We start from the raw sequence: 25,532 nt of genomic DNA, 5'->3' as shown, positions 1-25,532 counted from the left end.
TCAGCATTACCTCACCTCCATTAGCTAATGCCTGGCTGAATATAAGTTATTCTGGACATGGTGATCTCATCTCAGAAGGATAAAAAAAATCGTCCCCCAAGGGGAAAAAATGCCCTATATGATGACGAGAGTTTAAGTTCTTAGAACACTTTCATTTGACAAAACACAAATAGGAAAATATACAATAGGGCTTAAAAAATATATTGTGTGTGTGTGTGTGTGTGTGTGTGTGTGTGTGTGTGTATATATATATATGATGAATTACTACTCAGCCAGAAAAAAGAATGAAATTTTGAATAAATCCATAGAAACAGAAAGTAAATTAGTGGTTGCCTAAGTTTAGGGGTTTGGATAGAAATTGGGGATGACTGCTGATGGTTATGAGGTTCCTTTTGAGGTGATAAAAATGTTCTAAAATTGATTGTGGTGATGGATACATTACTCTGTGAATATACTAAAAACCACTGAATTCTATAGTTTAAATTGATAAACTGTATAGTATGTGAACTATGTCTTAATAAAGCTATTTAAAAAGTAAAAAAAAAAATAATAAAAATAACAAATATATTGTAGCACCGCAATGGACTTAATGCTAATTGTTTCTTACTATACTGAGTATGTAATTCTTTCCATCAATTCAGGATGCTGATGATAATAAATTTCTAGACATATATTGGGTCCCAGAGAAGTTCTAAGTAGATCAATTGACATTAGATGGCAACCTGGAACCTGGGTCTTAGAATCAGGTCTCTGAGTTCCTAGATCCCTTTAATATTTGCCACTGAAGCTACAACAGTCAGATTTCTCAAAAGTTAAAAAATGTTGTCAGTAGAAATTTACTGTCACTCTAAAATACATAAGCATTTCAGGCTGTGTTTTCCTAAAGTGAAAAGTTGCAATGATTTCCCAATTTTTTATTGTGGTTAGCCAACTAAAGGGACCGTTGCATAATGCCACAATGAAGTTAAACAGAATAAATTATCTACAGAGTTCAAAGAGAGGAATAAAAATTAATTTCTAAAATTGAAATTTCTATATGAAGTTACAAAGTATCAACATTTTAGGAAAAATAACCAACAACAACCTGTTATTAAAAATGGCTTGAGGGACGGAGGGAGACGCAAGAGGGAAGGAGGGAGACGCAAGAGGGAAGAGATATGGGAACATATGTATACGTATAGCTGATTCACTTGGTTATAAAGCAGAAACTAACACACCATTGTAAAGCAATTATACTCCAATAAAGATGTTAAAAAAAAAAAAATGGCTTGAGGACTTCCCTGGTGGTGCGGTGGTTAAGAATCTGCCTGCCAGTGCAGGGGACAGAGAGAGGTTTGAGCCCTGGTCTGGGAAGATCCCACGTGCCGAGGAGCAACTAAGCCCACGAGCCCCTACTGAAGCCCACACACCTAGAGCCTGTGCTCTGCAACAAGAGAAGCCACCGCAATGAGAAGCCCGCGCACCGCAACGAAGAGTAGCCCCACTCGCCGCAACTAGGGAAAGCCTGCGCGTAGCAACAAAGACCCAACGCAGCCACAAATAATGCATAAATTTATTTTTTTAAAAAAATGGCTTGAAAGTTGTGCCTATGGTAGAAATTTCAAAATGAGATATTAAATTAGGATAACCAGTTTAAGTTATTCCTACTTAGTTAACCTGTCACCCATCAGTGGGTTGTTCTTGGTGCCTGTCCTATAAGGAAACTGAGGTAAGGTCTAAAACCTGGTCTTTGCCCTACCAAACGGGTTTTAAATCTCAAAATGAGACATAAGAACCAACATCATTCACTTCTGAATCATCTCCACAAATACGAGTATCTTCAAAAAAATTATAAGTAAAAATTTACCAAAACAGGTAGCCAAAGAAAAGCCCAAAGAATCATAACACAATATGTGATTTGAGCGTTGTGTAATAACAGGTCCTCTTACTGTTGGCTAATAGGGGCTAGACTCTGAGCTAAAAGGTACATTTATCTATGCATGTATTCATTATTTACGTGTTTCTAGTTAGTCCTTCCAACGATGTTTCGAGGCATAATGAGATTTCCATTTTATAGTTCAGTTGACTGAGGCTGAAAGCAGTTAAGTAACTTTTAAATGGCAGAGCCTGGATTCAAACTCAGATCTGTCAGCTTCCCACACTTCTACATGGCTTAGTTCTACATAGGAGGGGTAATGCTATCAATAATTTCAAGAAAGGAAACAAAAATCCACAACCTAGAAACACTAAGATGAGAGAGGAAGCATACATAAACATGATAGAAACTGACTGCAAGGACAGTGAAATAGTATAAAGTGCACTCATTCCAACTCACGAAGAAACCAGGAATGATGTTTATGGTGTTTTGGATGCCACTGGGTAATTTACTTCTAAAAGTAAAATTACTCACAAAATATGAATAACTTTCATATTAAGCACTTAGGATGTCATTCAGACACTTTTTTCCTATGTCTCTATTTGCCTCTAAAGGAGAGGTGAAGGCTTTTCACTATGACTTGTGGGGAGATTATTCAGTCCTCCCTCAGTATCCATGGAAGATTGGTTCTAGGACACCCCCCTTCCTCCTCCTTCCAGGGATACCAAAATCTGCAGACGCTCAAGTCCTTTATGTACAACGGTGTAGGAGAATTGGCCCTCCATATCTGGTCAAGAACCTACAGACAAGGAGGGTGGCCCATACTTTGGCCAAAGAACTTGAAAAACATCGGGATTATATTTATTACCAATTAGAGAGGACAAAGTCTCAAAACCAGTCATGTTTCCAGATTTGGTAAGTGAAACAGAAAGAAGAAAATACTTTTTTCACAACAGTTTGGACAAGAGGAGATTTCTGCTGTGACGTACTAGAGGTTTTATTGAAATCATTTCCCATCTGGTCCCTGCAATTGCTTTGGGAAGAGTCACCAAACTGGATATTGTCATTGGGCCTGGTAAAAGTCAGACTTCTAATATTTATTTTGTAATAAAGGAGGAATCTCACACATGGCAAGTAAAATTAAATACAGAAGAAACTTAAGTAAGTTCAGTTGTGCCACACAAACAAAACCATTCCTTCTTTTTCTCTGGCAGGGACCACACCACCAGGAAGACACAGACAGGAGGGCTTCCCCACTACTCAAAAGCCACAAGCCAGAAAGGACACAATGCTTACTAAGTGCAAGGGGTCTGTTTCCCTCACCTACCTGAAGTCTTGTCCTAAGATGGTATCTCTGGAGGGGCAGAAGGAGAAATGCAAAAGTCCTTGCAGACCTAAATATTGTGTTATGAAATAAATGTAGAATGAAGGATCTTGGATGCCTTTTATAAAAATTATAGATAACCTGTAAGGCCTCCTCCTTCCCACTGAGAATCACTCCTCTAGAAGTGATTCAGTTTTACAACCACCTGCCAGAGAAGGTCTGAAACTGCGAAAAGCCAGGGTCAGTGGTATTTATTTATTTGTCATTTGTACCATAACAATTGACTGAACACCAACTGTGTGCAGAGTCGTAAACCCTGAGTGTTTGAAGTAGTGGAGACCAAGATCCTACCCCTATGTGTGACTCGCACCAGCGCTCACTGTATTCAAAAGTGGCTCAACAAGACAGATGGCCAGTGTTCAGTACAAAATAGATAACTTTATTTTACTCTACCCTAATGCAGAAACTCTATAAGCAACTTGAAGATCAAAATAGGCAGAGAATTAACAACATTACTTAAGAGATTTACAAGGCACTGTCACAGACATTATCTCATTTTATCCCTATAATAACCCTGCGAGGTATGTATATTACTCCTGCCTAATTTATGGATGAAATAGGAAGTGTTGCCCTTGGGATGTGGCCTCGGGTCCTATGACAGCAGAGTACCTATCCCCCTCCATTACATTTGTATTTGTTAAATGTGTACACCAGTATCTAACAGTCTAAGAATTCCACATCTTTTTTTAGATCCAACACCAGTGCTTCCCATCTTTGAGGCAGAGCCTAAAGAACTATCTGATACTGGGCACCAGAACTGACCTAATGCCATTCATGAAACTAAAGACTGCTTTCCAGCATCAGAAGGGGGATGAACCAATAGGAGATTGTGTTAAATTGGATTTGAAAGCAAAACAGAAAAGAAGCATTATAATTGCCTCTATCAGATGTCAGTCTCTTAAAATCGCAGGAGGGGGCTTCCCCGGTGGCGCAGTGGTTGGGAGTCCGCCTGCCGATGCAGGGGACACGGGTTCGTGCCCCGGTCCGGGAAGATCCCACATGCCTCGGAGCGGCTGGGCCCGTGAGCCATGGCCACTTAGCCCGCGCGTCCGGAGCCCGTGCTCCGCAACGGGAGAGGCCACAACAGTGAGAGGCCCGCATACCGCAAAAAAAATAAATAAATAAAAAATAAAAATAAAAGAAATAATAATAAAAAAAATCGCAGGAGGTAAGACTTCTTTTTCAGGATAGCAAATCAAATCTGATGTAATTGGATACAATGTTTCACTTCTTTCTTACTGGGAACAGGTTTTATTGCTACACTCCAATAAACTGTTCATTCCTTCATTCATTAAAACACATTCTAACTTTCAAAAGCCTTCATTGCAAAAGAGCAAAGCAAAACCATCAGGTTGGGATAGGGATGATTTAAGCTTTGTATTTCCTTCTTAGACATCACGTAACTACAATACATTCAAAGTGGCTGAGCGCATTTTGCCACAGGCTGGTCTATGCAGCTTGCTTAGCACCTAATACGATCCTGCATAAACACATTGTTGCAGCAACTCTGCATTTCAACTCTACCATTCCTTTCTAGTCCGCATCATTTAATTATAATTTGCTAAGCAACCTTAAAATAGGATTTTTTTTCTACATAGGGCATAATTATTAAAAAGCATAATACTGTAGTATTGGCATTCATTTGTGCCAGGCCCCAAATATGGGGAAAGACAATACGGAACAAGATAACGAGAAAAACACAGTTCCTTGTGGAATTTGCTTAGGAGCTAATAGGGGAGAGTGTAAAAATAAGCAACTGCAAAGGATATGACACTTTCCTCTTAGGATGAGACGGATGCCAAAGGAATACATAATAGCTAGATTTAACATTGAAATGTTTAATGAGAACAGAAACATAAATAGGAGTTCCTCAAGCAAGTGTGTGGTGATGGGAAGAGAGAGGGAATGCAAGAGTGTTCCAGGCAGAGAACAGTTAGTGTTAAGGTCAGCAATGGCTCTGCAGATAGTGAAACGGTGCCATAATGAAAGATTAGGCAGGGGAAGGGGACCAAGGAGCCAACCTATGCTTGGCTTTGTTAACCGTGTTAAGGGACTGGGTTATCCTATGACCAAAGGAACAGCTTTCTGGATTTTTATTCTGTAAAGATCCCTCAGCCTGTGCTATAAAGAATGGACTGGAGAGGGGCCAGAGGGGCTTCCTGTAGCCAGTTGAGAGCTTAGGGTGGCTTAAATCTGAGATGGAGAGAAGGCGGCCAGATCCAGTGGATATTTAGGAGGGCCAGGAGGCTTGGCGGCTAACTGGAGGGGCTGGGAGAGGAAGCTGATAAGGCTGGTTCCCAGTTTCTTGGCTTGGGAGCCCCTTATTGAGAACTGGGAAAGAGACAGCTGCCTTGGGAAGTAAGGCTTGAGAGCACACCCACTGAAAACAAGAGTGACTAAGGCACTCTTATTCAACATGGGCTGAGGGGATTTTAAAGCCTAAGGGATTTGGGCCATGGATACATAGTCACCCGCAGGAGCTAGAAGGACGCATGGAGGCCTTCAGGTCTGAAAGTGAATAGGAGTTTAATACTTGAAACTACCTCTTTGGAAAGCGGAGTCACCCGTCAACCTGATAATATCTAGACAAAGAAGGCAGCAGAGACCAAATCCTCACCAGCAATGGGAGGATAAGCCCTGAGGGCCAGAGCCCTTAGGACAGCACCGGCCCGCCTCCTGCCCTCAGGTCATCTTTTCTCCGCGCCCAGCCTCCTCACCACCTTCCCGATTAAAATTTCAGCCTTCGATCCCCGCTGCCTCCCGCTCCCGGGTCCGACCTCCTACCCCCCCGGCCTCAGCGCCTCCGCCTGGGCCTCCCGCGCCTCTCCTCCCCCGGCTCAGCGACCCGTGTGAGGCCTCCTGCTACCAGGCTTCAGCGACCCGACCCGGGTCTCCCGACACCCCCCATTCTCGGCCCGGCCACCTGTCCCCCGGGCTCGGCGTCTCCGGCTGGGTCTCCGCTCCCCAGCCTCCCGCTGTCCGCCCTCCACATCCCACGCGGGTCTCCCACCACCCCCGGCCCAGCCTCTCGATCCTCGGTCCGGCCTCCCGTCCCCCAGGCTCGGCGTCTCCAGCCGGATCTCTGCTCCGCGGCCCGGCCTCCCGTCCCTGGGCCGGGTCTCTCGATCTGCGGGCTTCAGGGCTCGTCCCCGCCCCCGTTGTCGCGCCAAAACAAAGGATCCGCCGCCCTGACCAGGTCAGTCTCCTCCGTCTCCTCGGGGCAGGCGCTGAGCTTGGGAGAGTGGAGGGAACCAGCCCAGGACCTATGGCGCCAAAGCGAGAAGCGTCGAGGGCATATCTCACCTCTCAGCCCCCACGGCGTTGCCACCGACTCGCTCTGCTGGGATCGGTTCCTGCTCTGCTTTCGCCGCAGCCGCGCTCAGAGGTAGGCGCCCGAGCAGGCCCCGCCCCCTCTGGCCCCACCCCGGCCCCTCCCCTCAGCTCTGCGAGCTTCGCGCCGCGACGACGCGTCAGTCAGGCCCCGGCTCCCACTGCCCGAGAACCGCCTCCTCACAGGCCCCGTCCCGCCCGAGAACACCGCTCCGCCCGAGAACACCGCCCCCTCACAGGCCCCGTCCCGCCCGAGAACACCGCTCCGCCCGAGAGCACCGACCAGTCACGGGTCCCGGGAGCTCCTGGCTTCCAGGCACGCTTCCGGGCCATTCTAGGCTCTTCCCGGCCTCCGCTCCCTTTCAGTCCCCGTCCTACCCCAGAACGCTGTCGTCTCACTGGCCCGCGCTCTCCCCACTTCCCGCCCCGGCCCCGCCTCCGCGCCAGGTTTGAAGACTCGGTCCCGCCACAGTGGGCGGGTTGCGTGTCCTGCCAGCCGCAGAGGACTCACGGCTTCCCGCCCACGGCGAGTGTCTGGAGGTAAATGGAGGGAAACCCGAAGGCCTCGCCGGGCCCCAGGGGCAGGGAGAAGGGAGTCACGGGCAGGCCCTGCGGGAGGACGGAGAGCGGGTCGCGGCTTGCCGGTAGTCCCCGCTTCCCCTCGGGCGACCGGAGGCCTTCCCCTAGGTCACCCCGAATTCCCTGTCCCGAAACCAAAAGCTTTAACCGCCCAGCTGGGCCTCCGCCTGTCTTGGGTCACGAACTCTTCAGACTCTGAGGCATTTTCGCAGAAGAATGTACCAACCCAATTGAGCACGAAATTCTCCATCAAATTTCAAGAGGTTCAGGACATTCTGACAAGTCAGGGGCCCCAGGTGAAGAACCCATCCACTTCCAGCACTTTTGTTTACTTGGGTATAAATGAGGGCGCCGTTTTGTTCACAGATATACGTGGTTCTGAGTATGGCTACCGTTCCTTGGGTGCTTATCTGTGTTCTCACATTGTGGCAATGCATTTTCTTTTTCTTTCAGCAGCCCCTGCAGGTAGGAATTCCAGTTTCCACCTGGGCGTAATTAAAAAGGCTAAGTAGTTTGCTCTTGTTAAGGGCTACACGAGTTAAACTCAGATCCTAGGAATAAAACCTAGGCCTTTATCCCTGCCAAGTTGAGAGAGGACCAGTGTTTGGCAGTCCTTTTTCTGCTGCAGTAAAACTGAAGAATAGGACCCACTCCCAGCCTGCACGGTGGTCGGCATGCAGTTATTTGTAAGGCAGGCACTAGTGTACTAGTTTTTTTAACCAGTCCTATTACCCCGTAGTGATGCACAGACCCCTTCCTGTGCTAAACTTTCTTACCAAAATTATGCTGTAGTTAAAGCAGCGGCAGCAGCAGTGGTTTTCTGGTTTTTTGTGTAAATGACCCTTATTAGTTTGGAGAAACTTTAATTATAGTAAAATAGCTGGCTAGAAGCAATGTCGGAAGTTTCTTTCTACAGAGGTGTCTCAGGTGGCAGAACCTGATCTGGGCCTGGGAGGGGAAGACTTCAGGAAGGGTGAGTGGGGCATTCCAGGGGAGGGAAACATGCAGGAGGGCTCCTGGAGTGGGCCAGGTGCAGGCAGTGGTCATCATCATTCATTTGGTGAGAAGGCTGAACAAGAAGAAGTCGAATGGGTAAGTGGTTGAGGGCCAGATTCTGGAGAGTTTGGACTTCTCGAGGTAAACTTTAGCGTGCATTAAGCCATGCTCTGAATCATTAATGAGTGTCCCTAGGAAAAGCTATGAAAATGGTCTTTTTGAAAATTTATTGGCGTATAATTGATTTACAATGCTAATGAGTTCATTTCAGGTGTAGAGCAGAGTGATTCAGTTACGCATATGTTCATCCTTTTTCAGATTCTCATATAGGTTATCACAGAGTATTGAGTAGAGGTCCCTGTGCTGTACAGTAGGCCCTTGTTGGTTATCCGTCTCGTAGATAGTAGTGTGTGTGTGTTCATCCCAAGCTCCTGATTTACAACCCCCACCCCCGTTTCCTCTTTGGTAACCATCAGTTTGTTTTCAATATCTGGAAGTCTGTTTTTGTTTTGTAAATAAGTTCATTTGTATCATTTTTAAAAAAAATTAAATTCCACATATGAATAATATCATATATGTCTTTCTCTGTCTGACTTCACGTAGTATGGTAATCTCTAGGTCCATCCATGTTGCTGCAAATGGCATTATTTTGTTCTTTTTTATGGCTGAGTAATATGCCATTGTATATGTGTACCACATGTCTTCATCCGTTCCTCTGTCGATGGACATTTAGGTTGCTTCCATGTCTTGGCTGTTGAAAATGGTCTTAAGGGTGATTAGTCTGGCAGAATTAGGCTCTTTGGATGGGAGATCCTGTGGGGATGGTAGAAAGGTGGAACTGGAAAAAACAGTGTTCCACTGGATGTTTTCTTCCTTATAGGAGACTTTTGGGAAATTTAAATATGAGTTACTCTGTTCAAGCATAGACAGGCAAGGTGACTGAAGTAGGAAAAGAAGAAAAGAAAAAGTCAATTAGTATATTTAATAATTTTGTAAGGTGTTATTCATCTGGGAAGTAAACTATTATTACTGTAAATGAAGTTTAATCACATACTTTATTATGAATACTTCAGCAGTGGGAGAAATAGTATAAATGTATTACAAGAGGCCATAAAGGGAATTATATTAAGAAAACATTGCCAAATACCAGAACATTACTAAATATTAGAACTGGAACATATATGCAGAAAACACAAGATATTGTTGAATCTATTCTCAGGGCAGAGGGAGAAGTTCGAGTTGGGGAATAGGAATTGACTTGTGATTAGACAAGAAAAGAAACTAGGAGAACTGGGCTAGAGAGAGCCATGCGAGGCAGGCTTCATCTGACCCTAGAAGCCAGTACTCGTGAACCATGGGCCGCATGGTCCAGCTGCTCCTGGGGACCAGGCCGTCAAGTGTCACCGATGAACAAGTGTAGGCATAAACCTCTGGAAACCAGGACTGCTTAGGTCGGCTGAGTCATCTCTTCACCCTCACTCTCACTGTCCCTTCTCCCACTATAGTTACTCTAAAAAGACTAAGCCAACCTTTTTTCTAGCCTGACCACCTTTAGTTTTGAAACTGGTATCAAAAATGGTTAAACAATCATTCCCGTGCGATGCTAAGAAATAAATAATAGAGCTCTTAAGCCTGCTATTTTAAAATACAACAAATATTTTTCTTTAGGTCTTGGAAACTGTTACAAAAGTAGTTATGGTCCCTGTGTGAAAAGGGGTTTTCATGTGTAATTATATGTATATAAAAAAAGACAGCACTGTTTCCCCACCAGCATTTCTGAAATGGTGATATGTTCTCCCGGGGGGTAGGCATGAGGAATATGATAGTCCAAAACGAGAATGCCAGATGCCTTCCTGTTCTCCATTTCCTTTGCTTTTAATATTCAACCCTGCTGCTTGAAGAGTCTAAGCCCCAGTTGTCTTTCAGCCCAGCTGTTAAAATTTTAAAACTGTGTAAATAACAAGGGAGCATAACATATTTTGAGCTTCTCTCTTTTTTTCTGTTGACATGCGTGGTTTCCTCAGTCCAGTAAGTGTTAAACTGGTTTTCCATTGTGACTGACTTTCATATATGATATATTCCCATGGTCATACCAATATTTTTACAAAACCAGAAAAAATTTTCCCGATGTCATTGTAACTAAGTGTGAACATCCACATGGTTACTTCTAGTCAGTTATTTGCTAGATACTAGAGTCATAATTCACCTCTGATCGCATTATGTGTTTATTTTCTTCGTTAAGTAATTGGTGGGCTTTATTAAAAGTCAGTTTCTTAGAAGAAAGTTTCTCAGTTAGGTTGTCTAAATGGAGGGGATTTTTATCTGTGTGTGAAGCAGATTAAATAAACTAATACTCAGAATCTATTTAGCAATAAGGAGCCCTGTTACATATATTGAAAAATTAACACAGTTGTATTAAAAATTGCCCCATCTCTTCAATCCAAAGAAATTGTATTCCTTTCCTAGGCAAATCTGTTATGAAATTTATGTTGATAGCTTTAGAAATTTATTTCTGTTTCTTGGCTTATAATTTATAATATCCATGTGGACTAAGTGTAATTCTGAGAGTATAATCTTAAGTCTGTTATGGTTGGAGTCAGATTTGAAATCTGTGGATAATATGCCTTTTTTTCTAACAATGCATTAGGATATTCCTACCCTCTCTTAATCTTTTTTGGGTGATTCTATTTTTCTTTCCAGGGAATATTTCATTTGCCAGTGAGTTTATGTTGCAAAGTTTTCTGCTAAAATTCAAGAGCATATTTATCAGTGCAAGTACTAGATAGGCATTGACAAAGGTAAATAGGGATTTTACCTTCAAATGCTTTAGTGTATGATATTATGTCACTTAAAACCTAATATATCTGTTTTCTACATATATAAATTACAACATAGATGATTTTAGTGAAGAAGGAAACTATTAGTTATTTCTATTTCTGTGTAAAACCCAGGCCAAAACTTGCTGGCTTTAAAAACAACAAATTAATTTTTTCTTAGAGTTCTGTGGGTTGCCTGGGCAGTTTGCTGGATCTCTCACCTGAACTCAATCAGGCTTACTCAAGCATTGAATTCAGATGATGGCTGGATGATCCAAAGTGGCTTAACTCAGTATCTGGTAATTGGTGATTGCTATCAGCTGGGGTACCTTGGTTCCTCTCCAGATGACCTTTTATCCTCTGTGAGGCTAGAGTTATAGCATGATGATCTCAGAGCAGGACTCCATGATAGCCAAATCTAATGCAAAAGCACTTATTAAACCTCTGCTTGCTTCACATTTGTCGATGTGACATTGGCAAGTCACATGGCCAAGAGTCTGTATGGGAGTGGGCTTAGATGGCATCTCTTGATGGCAGGAATGCCAGAGAATTTGTCCCCATTTTTTCTCTATACTGGAAGCTTTTCCCCCCTCTTCTAAAAACCTATCCTTTTTCCTTTGTAAGTAAACCGTAATCCCAAATTGGAAAGGTATTGCCTGGTCCCCTTACTTTGGCATGGCTAACATGGAAGCATTGTTTGCAAACAAAAACATGTATCATTAGGAAACAAGGGTTAAAATGTAAACATTTCAATTGACTAATCACAAAAGTAGTCATTAAGTTAACAGATTAACATTTATTCTTTTTTTTTAAGTCATGCTTATGATTACCATACATCCCAAACCAAAACTAGCCAATATTGTAATTCCACTCATACACTGGTTATCCTCCCAACTAATAGTTGTTTGAGTAGAAAAGAAGAGCAGTGGGCAGGAAAAAGAGGAAAAGGGAGCTAAGAACTAGACAGTGGTGCCTAGAAATGAATTCTACACTAAGAAATAATAGCACTGGAATGATGCCCACCATCTGGGTGAGGTACATGGCACTTGATGCAACAAAATGATTATAATAAAAACCATAGTGATGCAAAAAACTCTTATATTTACATGAGGCATTGGAATTTGCAGAACATTTTCATGTCTTATGACAAGTATCCTCAAGATAACTACATTAAAATGTTGATTCCCATTTTGCAGCTGATTACAATTTAGGGAGCTTCATTAACCTGTTCAAAACTGTAGCACTATTAGATGGAAGAGCCAGGATCTAAAGATTTCTGATAACCAGCCCTGTCCTTGTTTCACAGCAAAACTTCATTCAAAACATAAACTGTAAAGCAAAGAAATAAGCAGAAATGAGCTTTGAAGTTTTACCAAACAAAGTATATTTTAAACAAAGAAACTGGCATCCATGTTTGTTTGTTTTAGTAGTAATTCACAGAGATCCTACCTGGGATAGGATTTAGTCTCCCCATACTTCTGAACCAATGAAGAGAAAATGGGAAGCAAGGCTGAAGCAAATTGAAGAACGAGCATCCCATTATGAGAGGGAACCATTGTCCTTGGTATACAGACCAAGATTGTCTAAGCCAGAAGAACCACCATCCATTTGGAAACTATTTCATCGGCAAACTCAAGCTTTTAATTTTGTTAAAAGTTGTAAAGAGGTAATTTTTCTCATCTTTTTTTTAGGGCTACTATACCTTAAGATTTCCAAAAAAAATCTGTTGTTTGTCTTCATTTCAGTCCACTTATTTTACCAGAAGAATTTAATTGTGATCTTTTTGTACTATTTAGGAAAGATATCCATGAATCATTAACCATTTACTTTATATTAAGTAAATGAAAAAAATGACATATCTAGTGCCAAATAGTTTAAAAAATTTGTAATGACATAGAAATGAAGCTATGCTTAGAGGAGAAGTGACTGTATTCATGGACTGAAAAATAATAGAATGAGTGTAAGAGTTAAACTAAAATAATACCCACAGAAATATCAGGAAATGAGTAAGTAGAGTGTGAGATTTTTTTTTTTTGGTCTGCGTTGGGTCTTTGTTGCTGCACGCGGGCTTTCTCTAGTTGTGGTGAGCGGGGGCTCCTCTTCATTGCGGAGCACAGGCTCTAGGCGTGCGGGCTTCAGTAGTTGTGGCTTTCGGGCTCTAGAGCACAGGCTCAGTAGTTGTGGTGCACGGGCTTAGTTGCTCCGTGGCATGTGGGATCTTCCCGGACCAGGGCTTGAACCAGTGTCCCCTGCATTGGCAGGCAGATTCCTAACCACTGCGCCACCAGGGAAGCCCGGAGTGTGAGATTTTAAGGATGAAATTAGGGATTGGAAATTTGAATTTAAACAATCGCAAATGAAAATGTCTCAAATGTCATTTGAGTTAATAAGCCCTAAAACTTAAATCATAGTACCAAAGCACACATGTTTCTATCTTTCTACTGTCCCTTTTGTGCTTTGGAGTAGTAGAGTGGATTTATCATAATTTCCAACACATCAGGAAAGTGGGAGGAAGAAGTGCTTGCTACATTCTAGCCTCACAAAGGGAATGGTTCTCAAAAATAAACAAGCAGGTGTGTATTGCACATCTTTTTTTGTTGGGCATTGTGGGGAATATAGAGAAATATAACGAAAAGATGCATCTATCCAACATAAATCCAGCATAAATATATTGTGATTCTGAAAATTGATTATATATAAAAACTCAAAATGCTATAAGTTTTTAGGGAGGAGGACCTTCTTTCCCTGGTAAACAGAAGCTCACTCATATCTCATCAGAATAGTTTAGGAAATAGAAGAAAAGCCTTTTGTGTGCATTTTGTGTAACCCTAATTCAGGTATCAGAAATTAAAATACAGATTCGCTTAATCTTGACTTTAAAAAAATATAGCTGTATGATTGCTGGATTTACCAATCATCAGTTTATAAAATTTATCTTGAGAAGATTTTTAATAGGATCGGATAACTTAGTCTTTATGATTTCTCTCATGAAAATGGAAGTTTAGTTCCTTTATAGGTTCAACAGCTACCTTTAGCTAAGTGGAAACAAAAGAACTTGTGTATTCCTTTTCTATGAGAAACAATAATTTATAGTTACTTGTTCTGCATTTTAAAACTTCCCTTAAGCTTTTAAGATTTACATACGAATATATTTTTAAAAATGGTTCTCATGTATTTTTATATACTCTAGGAAATTTATTAACTTTAGTCCAAATTATTTACAATAATGTTCAGGTAGTTTTAAAAAAATAAGTTCTTTTTCATAAACTGGCAGATAAAACTATAATAGGAAGTAAAACGAGTGACTGAAAAATGATTTTTCTTTGTTTTAGTCTGGATGTTCTAATTGTTTCTGCCTTGAACATTTATTACCTGAGTGACTAAATATAAATAAATACAAATAACTAGATTTTGATTGGCATAGATTTAGTGATTAATTTTCTTATTTTCAATAATACAAATGTTCCAGTTTTTGAAAATTTGAATAAAATCTTTATGAACATTTAATAGCTACAGTTGATTTTAAATTTGCATTTTACTAATTTTTTGAATATTATTTTTGGTTTTGTAAAGGACGTTCATGTATTTGCTTTGGAATACAAAGTGGGCGATGGACAACATATTTACCTCGTAACAACGTATACTCAACTTTGGTTTTACTATAAATCCCGGTAAGTAGCTTTTAAAGCACAACACATTAAATTACATTGCCTTCATCTGGAAATGCTTGTGAAATTAAATCAGGCTGCCTTGGCTTTCATAGTTCTCAGTCACGCAGTTAGTTACTACTTTACTATTAGAATTGAATTCTGGAGTTTCCTTGTGATAGAAACACTGAATTATCTCACCAGGTGCTAGGAGAGAGAAATTGTGTGTGTTTCGAATTCCTGTACCACGTGATGACACAATTCCCACCATCACTTTTCCTTGTTCAAATTACTGTAAACCTTTTATTTGTATATGATGGCACTAAGCAGTTTATCATTTACTAATCAAGTCAGCATTTCTTCTTAATAACCCATCTTAAAGTCATACCTCTTGATACCAGTGAGAATGAAACTGCACATGTGAGCACTGAAAGCTCATTGAAGTCAGGTGATTCAGAGTGTATGTAACCAGTTTTTAAAACATTCCTAATGAAAATATGGAACTTAAAAATTCTCATTAAAAAATTCATGGAATCCCAAGAATATGTGATTGTGGGATCACAGTTTGAGAACGTTCTTAAACAAAATTTGCTTCATGGTGATACCAAAAACAAATGTAGAAGTGTTACCTGATATCAAAATTATCTGTGAATAAATAGCACTATGAAGTTGGCTATATTTTCCAGTTAAATAATGTTACAGAAAATGATTGTTAGATCTTGTTTGATGGAAACTCTTGATACTGTGTTCTGTAAACCTGTGGTAAGCAGTTGTTCACTTTATCTTGTTTTCATTATGTCATAGTTATCTGTCATTACATCACAGTTAATATACTATCTTGAGATACAAGAGCAACTTCTGTGATTTAAAAGGTATGAGATATAAACCTAACAATCTTGAATTATTCAATTCAGAAGAAATCTCTTACACTGCTATGAAGTCATTCCTGAAAATGCTGTGTGCAAGCTTTATTTTGATTTGGAATTTAACAGACTTGCCAATCCAGGAGCTGATGGGAAAAAGATGGTTGCATTACTCATTGAGGTAAATTACAGACTCAGGTTTTTCTCCTTATATCTACCTGTATGTCTTTTCATTCACTCATTCAGTCATTAAATGAATCCAACCTATGTAATATATAGGTTCTGTGTTTCTCCTCATTTTTCTTGTTACTCTTCCTTTTGACTTCGTTTCTTAATGCCACTTCTCTGAGTAAACTTCTGGAAAGGAGGAAGGTTCAGTTTATGTCCATATATTTTGTAATATTGCTGTATCAAAAAAAACTGAGAGGACTTCCTGGTGGCGAAGTGGTTAAGAATCCGCCTGCTAATGCAGGGGACATGGGTTCAATCCCTGGTCCGGGAAGATCCCACATGCCGCGGAGCAACTAAGCCTGTGCGCCACAGCTACTGAGCCTGCGCTCTAGAGCCCATGCGCTGCAAATACTGAAGCCCGTGTGCCTAGAGCCCATGCTCCGCAACAAGAGAAGCCACTGCAATGAGAAGCCCGTGCACCGCAACAAAGAATAGCCCTGCTCGCCACAACTAGAGAAAGCCCGCGCACAGCAACGTAGACCCAATGCAGCCAAAAATAAATACATTAAAAAAACCCCAAAAAACTGAGAAAGGTGGCAGTTTGGGAATTTTCTGTTTCTTAATTATATATTCTTTTGTATTACAAATAGTGGACTCTGGTGAAGATTAGGTGAAGTAATTTTTACTGAAAAATTGAGTACTAAGATAAACTTCAAGAAAATTTTGATAAAAATAGTATCAGAAGTTTCGAGCTGGCAGAAATTTTGGAAACTCTTCTGTCTTACATTATCATAAATGAGGAGCTAAAGCCTAGAGAGACTTAATTCCAACTCCAACAACTAGTTACTGGCAAAACCTGGTCTAGAACTACAATTATCATTTCTCTTTGTTTTTCACAAAGAGAAAAAGTGTAGTTCTAGTATATATTTTTGATTTAGCAGTGTCAACCCATATTCCTTTTATTATTTAGTAATAAAAGGAATATGGGCTTGTGCAACTAAGCTCTATTAGGTTCGTTTATAAAATCTTTTAAGATTGTATTAGGGTGTACTAAAATTATATTGACTATTATTTGGACTCAAAGTAGGTATTAACTAACTATTTTTTGTTTTAGATGTTAGCTGTAGATGACTCATTTTATAATGTTAAAAATACATCCAAATTAGAATGTTTTTGATTAAAAGTATCTGCTGATTTTGTCGGATCTCTACATGTTTTATTTTAAATTTATTTGAAAAATGTTTGCAAATACTGGTTTTTAAAAAAATCATAATGTCAGCTTTCTCCTGACTTTGAAGCAAAAGAAATATACATAAGTTCCCCCCAGCCCTCCCAAAAAACAACAGAAAAGTTATGTTTTTCTTAAGGTAGCCATTGGACCCTTAAAAATAAATTTAAATGTTTTATTTCATTATAGTTGGTAAGTTGTATTTAATTTTTAACCTTAATTACGTTTTTAATAATCCATAGATATTGACTCTTTTCTAGTGTATGATACACTTCTACAGTCTGAGGTAGGACTTGTTAAGTGGGCTCTGTGTGGCCACCAAGGAATTAAGGTTCAGAGATTTTCACTGGCACTTTAATATGGTGATACTGTTAAAAAAAGAAGTATTAGTACTTCATTGTATTAGAAACTAGAAACTTATCCCTAATGGAATCAACACTAGTGCAAATCCCATTTGTAACAAGAATAAACACTGGTACGGCAAAGATCATGTAGCTGTTTAAATTTTTTTCCTCCTAATTCTTTATACAATCTTATCCAAATTAGTCTTGAACAACTCATCTTTAACATCAACAAAAGTTGGAAAAAGTTGTAGAAATCTGAGTTTAAAATTACACAGCATTTTAATTTAACACACTCATGTTGGTAGAAAAGTTATTAGGATTATTTTACTTAATATAACCTTTACAAATGATTATATTGAAATTAATTTCATTTACTGGTTACTGTGTATGTAACAAGTGTATAATACAAAGAGTACTTTTCCTTTAGTGTCTCTGCGTGAGGAGGCATAGGTTAGCTGTTATCATAACAGATGGTTAATAAATAACTGGCTAATAATAACTAGTGATAATATGTAATGCCCTTTGATACTGACACTTTTTAACTGACAATTCCAGTAAGCCACTTCTGCCAGATGGAATGACTTCTGGTGCTAAAGCATTTTATAAAACTATGTTGACAGGTAACATTGCTCAAATAATCATATATTTTTAACTTCTGGATTTTACAACTTAAATATTTAAATAAATTAAAAACTTTTAAAGTTGAGGTATAATTGATTTACGATAATATATTAGTTTCAGGTGTACAATAGTGATTCAAAATTTTTACAGACTATACTCCATTTATAGTTATTATAAAATATTGGCTATATTCCCTGTAACTTAAAATTTTATTTAAAATTTAACTTGGAAAAAAGAACTTAATGGGACTACAATTACTTTTATTATCTACAGTTATTACATTTATTCTGTATAGCTCCAAAGTACATAACTAGACTTTATTCATTTATCAAAATTTTTTCAGCCTCTTAGTGTCAGTGTGCCTAGGCATTAACAATACAATGGCTAGCCCAAAAAGACATGATTTCTGCCTTCACAGAATTTATCATGTAATGGAGGATAATAAGTTAGGATAGATTTAGCTGCCATAATAAAGACCTAAAATTAAAGGGGCATAAACAAGATAGAAAGTTATTTCTCTCTCATGAAACACCTGGATGTGACTCCATTGTATTAGGGGACTAGGCCTATTGCTTTGCTCTTCCTAAGATGCCATTATTTACATTGTCCAAGATGGCTCAGCATTGCTGTGTCTACATTTTAGACAGTAGAAAATGGGGAAGGGGTGAGCATGCCCCTTTCCTTTAAGATTATAATGTAGAAGTGGAATATTTTCCTTCTGCTCACATCCTGTTGGCCAGAACTTAATCACATGGCCACACCTTACTGCAAGGGAGTCTGGGGAACATGGTCTTTATTCTCGATGACCTCATATCTAGCTAATAATCAGGGTTCTATTTACAGAAGCAGGAGAGAACAGATCCTGAGGGATATTCTCTATGATATAGAGGAAACCTATCAAAATAATCACAAAAATTGCAGCTGTGTAAGTACTACAAGTAGAGGTAGAATATATATGGGGCAATTTGATGTAGATAAGGAAATTGAGGAAGACTTCTCTGAGAAAGAATTTACTGAAGAAGAGTAGGATCAGAGAGCATGATGGGAGGTGGTATGCTATAATACCAAAATAACATTAATAAACACAATTTACTGCATAACTATTCGGTATCTAAGTGTTTGGCAGTGTACAGACATTTTTGCTAATTCCAAGATAACCCTGTGTGGTGTTTCTTTTTTTTTTTTTTAAACATCTTTATTGGAGTATAATTGCTTTACAATGGTGTGTTAGTTTCTGCCTTATAACAGAGTGAATCAGTTATACATACACATATGTCCCCATGTTTCCCCTCTTGCATCTCCCTCCCTCCCACCCTCCCTATCCCACCCCTCTAGGTGGTCACAAAGCACCGAGCTGATCTCCCGGTGCTATGCGGCTGCTTCCCACTAGTTATCTGTTTTACATTTGGTAGTGTATATATGTCCATGCCACTCTCTCACTTCGTGCCAGCTTACCTGTCCCCCTCCCTGTATCCTCAAGTCCATTCTCTAGTACGTCTGCATCTTTATTCCCGTCTTGCCCCTAGGTTCTTCATGACCTTTTTTTTTTTTTAATATTCCATATATATGTGTTAGCATACTGTATTTGTTTTTCTCTTTCTGACTTACTTCACTCTGTATGACAGACTCTAGGTCCATCTACCTCACTACAAATAATTTCATTTGTTTTTATGGCTGAGTAGTATTTCATTGTATATATGTGCCACATCTTCTTTATCCATTCATCTGTCGATGGACACTTAGGTTGCTTCCATGTCCTGGCTATTGTAAATAGAGCTGCAGTGAACATTTTGGTACATGTCTCTTTGAATTATGGTTTTCTCAGGGTATATGCCCAGTAGTGGGATTGCTGGGTCGTATGGTAGTTCTATTTGTAGTTTTTTAAGGAACCTCCATACTGTTCTCCATAGTGGCTGTATCAATTTACATTCCCACCAACAGTGTAAGAGGGTTTCCTTTTCTCCACACCCTCTCCAGCATTTATTGTTTGTAGATTTTTTGATGATGGCCATTCTGACTCGTGTGAGATGATATCTCATTGTAGATTTGATTTGCATTTCTCTAATGATTAGTGATGTTGAGCATCCTTTCATGTGTTTGTTGGCCATCTGTATATCTTCTTTGCAGAAATGTCTATTTAGGTCTTCTGCCCGCTTTTGGATTGGGTTGTTTGTTTTTTTGATATTGAGCTGCTTGTAAATTTTGGAGATTAATCCTTTGTCAGTTGCTTCATTTGCAAATATTTTCTCCCATTCTGAGGGTTGTTTTTTCATCTTGTTTATGGTTTCCTTTGCTGTGCAAAAGCTTTTAAGTTTCATTAGGTCCCATTTGTTTATTTTTGTTTTTATCTCCATTTCTCTAGGAGGTGGGTCAAAAGGGATCTTGCTGTGATTTATGTCATAGAGTGTTCTGCCTATGTTTTCTTCTAAGAGTTCAATAGTGGCTGGCCTTACATTTAGGTCTTGAATCCATTTTGAGTTTATTTTTGTGTATGGTGTTAGGGAGTGTTCTAGTTTCATTCTTTTACATGTACCTGTGCAGTTTTCCCAGCACCACTTACTGAAGAGGCTGTCTTTTCTCCACTGTATATTCTTGCCTCCTTTATCAAAGATAAGGTGACCATATGTGTGTGGGTTTATCTCTGGGCTTTCTGTCCTGTTCCATTGATCTATATTTCTGTTTTTGTGCCAGTGCCATACCTGTGTGGTGTTTCTTAGTACCTTCGTTTTGCAAAAGAGAAGACTGAGGCTTCAGAAGTGACTTGTTCTGTGGCTGCACAGCTGATGCTTTTAAGCAGTTACGTGTGCCAGCATTGGGCCAACTCTTTACTCCCATTTTCTCTTTGCTCCCTACAACAACCTGAAATGTTAGGTTCTATTATTATCCCATTTTGCAGTTGAGGAATGTTAGGTTTGGACTTGACTAAAGCGACAGAGCTGGTAAATGGCAAAGCCAGAACTCAAACCTTTCTGACTCCTAATCGTGTGCTCCTAACCCTGTGCTCGCTACCTTCCTATGATGCGTAACTGCTTTCATTAGTAGCATCACCTAGCCCTGGAGGCCACATTCTCGGACGTAGATTTGGGCTTAGTGTGCATGAGCAACTTTCTGAAAACTAAAACTAGAAACAATGGAATTGTGACTTTTTAACTCATAGATAATATTTAAAGAGGTGCTTAGGACTTCCCTGGTGGCACAGTGGATAAAGACTCTGTTGCTCCCAATGCAGGGGGCCTGGATTCGATCCCTGGTCAGGGAACTAGATGCCACATGCATGCCGCAGCTAAGGAGCCCACCTGCCGCAACTAAGACCTGGTGCAACCAAACAACAAATAAATAAATACATAAATAAAATTTATAAAAAGAGGTGCTTAAAAAGAAATATTTTTATTTTGATTTTAGAGATTAATGTATAAGATAAATTGAATTCTGAGAGGCCTTTAACCCTGAGAGCCTATGCATTTTTTTTTTTTTTTTTTTTTTTTGGGCGGTACGCGGGCCTGTCAATGTTGTGGCCTCTCCCATTGCGGAGCACAGGCTCCGGACGTGCAGGCTCAGCGGCCATGGCTTATGGACCCAGCCGCTCCTTGGCATGTGGGATCTTCCCGGACCGGGGCACGAACCTGTGTCCCCTGCATCGGCAGGTGGACTCTCAACCACTGCGCCACCAGGGAAGCCCGAGCCTATGCATTTTTAACATAAACATGTATAATAATTTAAATATGTATATTTCAGTACATAAGTAATTCAGTAAAATTGTTATGTAATAATCTGATATCAAAATAAAAAACAGATTAGACTTGTACCAAGATATTTGAATTTTGCTCATGGAAAAATTTTGAAACAAAAAACACTAATTATTGATGTTTTACTTGTGTTTTCAGCATGTTTGTAGAGCACTTCAACAGTTTTACAGGGTTAGTTGTTCAGCTGAAGATGTTCTCAACTTGGATTCTAGCACCAACGAAAAATTTAGCCGCCATTTAATATTTCAACTCCGTGATGTGGCATTTAAAGATAATATTCATGTTGGTAAGTGTACTGTTTTTTTTAAAAAGTCACAGTTATATTAAAAACGTAAGCTTCCCTTTGCTCTTAAAGTTTTTTATTTGTCAGGTTTTATGCTCATTAACCTGTCCTAAAAAAATGAATCATGATTTTTCATGTTTTCAGGATTGGCCTTTAGTTCTAGATCTATCTTCCTATTCTAGATACATTTTAGACACATTAATGTACTCAGGATATCCTTGGCATTAGTGCCTCTTGCTGTAGATACTGGGATGGCCATGTATGCCCTGGTCCTGGTTTCTGTTCCAACAGGAGTCCTTTCAGAAGTTTTCTGGGTAATGCAGGAGAGGCCTAATTCAAGTCTTATCTGTGATGCTGACTCAGATCTGGATTTCTGACCTTCGCTTTAGCCTTGCCTTAGCTTTTAGTACATGAGAACTGGGCTTGGGTTCCAGGCCACACTAACGAAGCCTTATTTATTGTTCCAGGCCAAATCTTAGGGTTGGAGAGAAGTGTAGATGTGTAAGCCTGAAAGTGTAACCAGAGGATTAATTCCAGGACTGGACATTTAGAGATATAGGCCCAGGTATAAAATGAAGTCAGTCCAAAGGGGAACAGATAGGCAGAAAGGGAACACTGAAAACCAAGGTCTGAATAAAAGCAAAAATCCTGAGTGTGTATCAGAGCAGGGGTAGGGCAAGCAGATGATTGACTGAAGTTCAGGTAACAGGTAATCCATTTCAGAACAAGTGTCTGACAGTTTCCAGAGTACCAAAGGCAAAAGGCATGAACATAGTCACTAAAAGACTGGCATAAAAGTCAACGTCTAATTGCTAGATTAGGGTAACACTAGGTCACAGTGGCCTAGTGTGCTGTATACCTAGGACTCCTTATTATCTCCCCATTTTCTGTTAGCTTAGTTGGACATTTCTTCTCTGTCTCTTTCTTTCATCCCTAGTAATTGTTGAATCTGTCCTTGTCCCTTTGTTCACTCCATCTGTAACCTTAATGATCATCCACCGTCATGGCTTCAGTTCCCATCTGTGTGTTGATGACTCAAGTCTTTATGTGCAGCCAAGACAGTTCTCCCATTAAACATCCCCATACAGACACTTGAAACTCAGTGTGTCCTAGACCAGTCTCCTCATCTTTTCTCCCAAACTTGCTCCTTCTCCTGTGAGGTGTATATCTGAGTGGTACGACCATTCACCCAGTTACCCAAGTGGAAATGCTGTGTCTTGCTTACTTCTTTAGTCAGCTAGCTAGAGTGATCTGATCATACTACTGTGTGCCTCAAACCCTTCCAGGATTATTCCTTGCCTTCAGGGAAAAGTCCAGGTGTCTTAGTTTGCATGATGAGGCCCGTTGTGCACTGGCCTCATCTCTCACCACTTGGCACTTCTAACTGTCCTTCACTTAGCTCCCACGGGGGCCACATTTTCTCTAGTCCTTAGGCCTCTGCACTTTTTGACGCTGCTGTCTGACCAGTTCACCTGGTCTGTTAAGACTCAGTGTAGGTATTGTCATCTGAGAAGCCTTTTCTGTCACATCCCAAAACCCTAAGACTTAGGTTCATGTTCCCTCTGGGCTGCAGAGCGTGCCCAGTGCCTATCATGCCAAAGGGTTCACCACTTCCTGGGGTAATTTCTTGTTTTGTCTTCTCTATTCTACTTAATGTTTCTTTAGGGCATGGATTGTTTCTTATTCACTATTGTATTTCCAGAGCTTATCAGACAGTAATGTCTTTATCAGTAATAATAATATAACAGTAGCAGCAGCAGCAGCAGCTACCGTAAATACAAGAAGTCATTTAATATTTGCTGAATGAATGACTGAATGTTAGGTGGCTCTGCTGTCTGGTGCGGGGGTAGAGTCCTAAGCAGGTATTTCTTTGATTCCTATTTACTCCTTGTGGTCTGCTCTGGCTCCTAGCCACGAGGCTAAGCACGGAGATTTGCTGCTAGGCAGAAGAGGAGAGTGGAAATTTGACCGGTAATGGGCAGTGTCTCCTACTGACGTTGAAGCTGGGCTTTAAATCAGATTCCATCAGGCAAAGATAAGAAAGGCTTTACTGTCAGAACAGGGTAAGCAAAAGTATAGAGGTAAGAGTTCGTGACTAATTTGGGGAGCAGCTAGTGTGGCTGGAGTAGGAGACATGGTCAGACCTGGTAAACGGGATGCCATCTGCGGCTTCGGTCCTCCAGAATTACGAACTGTCAGAACCAGAGATGCAGAGGTTATGAAATAGTCCAGATTCACCACTTTGGTTCCCCTCCCTCAATGTATCTCTTGGTGACATTTCCACTTCCTTTTGTCAACCTTTCAGAAAGAGGAATTAGGAACTGTAAGATCATAGAATGTTAGCAAGATGTACAAATTTGATCTCCTTGAAATACTTTCCTACCAGCCTGCCATAGAACCTGAAATTTCTGTGATCGATACGTTCTTTTGAGTTATTCCCAGCCAATAAAATTGTCCCTGTATTAATGATGAGGTGAGGGTGATACTATTGGGAAGGGCAGCAGAAAGCAGAGTAATTTGCTGGAGCCGGTGTTAGTATTAAGGTGGTTACACCGTCCATTGTCCTAGCCCGGCCTCCTAAGCACAGTCTTGGCAACTGGTTCTGCAGCCACGCCTTCTTGGTGTCAAGTACGTGTAATTTTACATTTCCAGGAAAATTTACTTTATCAATTTATGTTTGGACTGCTTTATTGTCCTTTGATACATCATGATTTCTTTTTACTCAGTGTTTACCTTATTTCCCTCATTCCAGAGATAATCATGTCTGTATATGATTGCAAGGATCAAATTCTTTTGCTTTCATTTTGATTTTTAGTTTTAGAAGATAGTGGATTTGTTTCTTTGAGGAGGGAAGTAATTAAGTCTAATTTGGAGAAAGAATTTTGAACTTAGAGCATGTGTATCTTATGATTTAAGGGTTCAAGCTGTCTGGTAAATAAAGTGACAAGCCCAGACTATACCAATTTTAAAGACTAAAGTTAAGTTTTTCTTACGGTAGTGCATTTCTCCAGTATTGTTATGCGTGAAGCAACTTAACCAGATGGTTATTTGATTTTATGATACAAATTATGAGAGTTGAAAGAAGCTCTGGATTGTCATACCATCTTTTCTATGTAAAGATAGCGCCACTCATATTTAGAGCTCTTAGAATAAATGTTGAAATACAATAGATGTATTTACTTGCTTTAGTTCTGGACTTTAGTTATTGGGCCACAACTTGCTCATGACCAGTTATCGGGAGAGGCAGGAGGAGCAAGAACCTTAAACTGATGGCTGTGAATGTCCAGGTTCTTGGGGTACATCATGCGAGTGAAGGAGAGAAGATATAAGTCCTGAGAAATTTGCTGATGTCCTGACATGGGGAGAGTGTGGCAGCACTGTCTACTTGTGTAAACCTTGCATTCTTTTTTTTTTTTTAACATTAAACACACTGAAGCTTTAATAGAAGACGTTATTCAGTAATAAAGAAAATATTCAGCTAGTATCCAATTCAAAATCCTTTTAAATCCTAATCAAAGTTTTTTTTTTTTTAACATCTTTATTGGGGTATAATTGCTTTACAATGGTGTGTTAGTTTCTGCTTTATAACAAAGTGAATCAGTTATACATATACATATGTTCCCATATCTCTTCCCTCTTGCGTCTCCCTCCCTCCCACCCTCCCTATCC

General features: G+C 40.0%; 2 protein-coding genes across 14 annotated transcripts in view; one reads left to right on the top strand and one right to left on the bottom strand.

Moving 5' to 3' along the window:
- CASP3 (caspase 3) overlaps positions 1–6,664 on the bottom strand; it is a 41,752-nt gene extending 35,088 nt beyond the window's left edge. For all 4 annotated transcript variants that reach the window (XM_067721953.1, XM_067721955.1, XM_067721954.1 and 1 more), the window contains exon 1: positions 6,543–6,664. The gene's annotated coding sequence lies outside the window, so the exon portion shown is untranslated. The remainder of the gene's footprint in view (positions 1–6,542) is intronic.
- A 119-nt stretch (positions 6,665–6,783) lies between these two features.
- PRIMPOL (primase and DNA directed polymerase) overlaps positions 6,784–25,532 on the top strand; it is a 45,121-nt gene continuing 26,372 nt past the window's right edge. For 2 of the 10 annotated variants that reach the window (XM_067721931.1, XM_067721926.1), the window contains exons 1-4: positions 11,009–12,626; positions 14,534–14,631; positions 15,522–15,651; positions 21,719–21,866. In XM_067721931.1, the coding sequence (XP_067578032.1) occupies positions 12,447–12,626; positions 14,534–14,631; positions 15,522–15,651; positions 21,719–21,866 (556 nt within the window). In that variant the 5' untranslated portion in view covers positions 11,009–12,446. Of the gene's footprint in view, positions 7,110–7,486; positions 8,122–10,961; positions 12,627–14,533; positions 14,632–15,521; positions 15,652–18,677; positions 18,760–21,718; positions 21,867–25,532 lie in introns of those variants that run through there. The other 8 variants (XM_067721936.1, XM_067721935.1, XM_067721927.1 and 5 more) reach the window with 8 other exon arrangements.

Source organism: Pseudorca crassidens, chromosome 21 (assembly GCF_039906515.1).
Source record: "Pseudorca crassidens isolate mPseCra1 chromosome 21, mPseCra1.hap1, whole genome shotgun sequence".
NCBI lineage: Eukaryota > Metazoa > Chordata > Mammalia > Artiodactyla > Delphinidae > Pseudorca > Pseudorca crassidens.
This window is presented reverse-complemented; position numbering and strand designations above follow the sequence as displayed.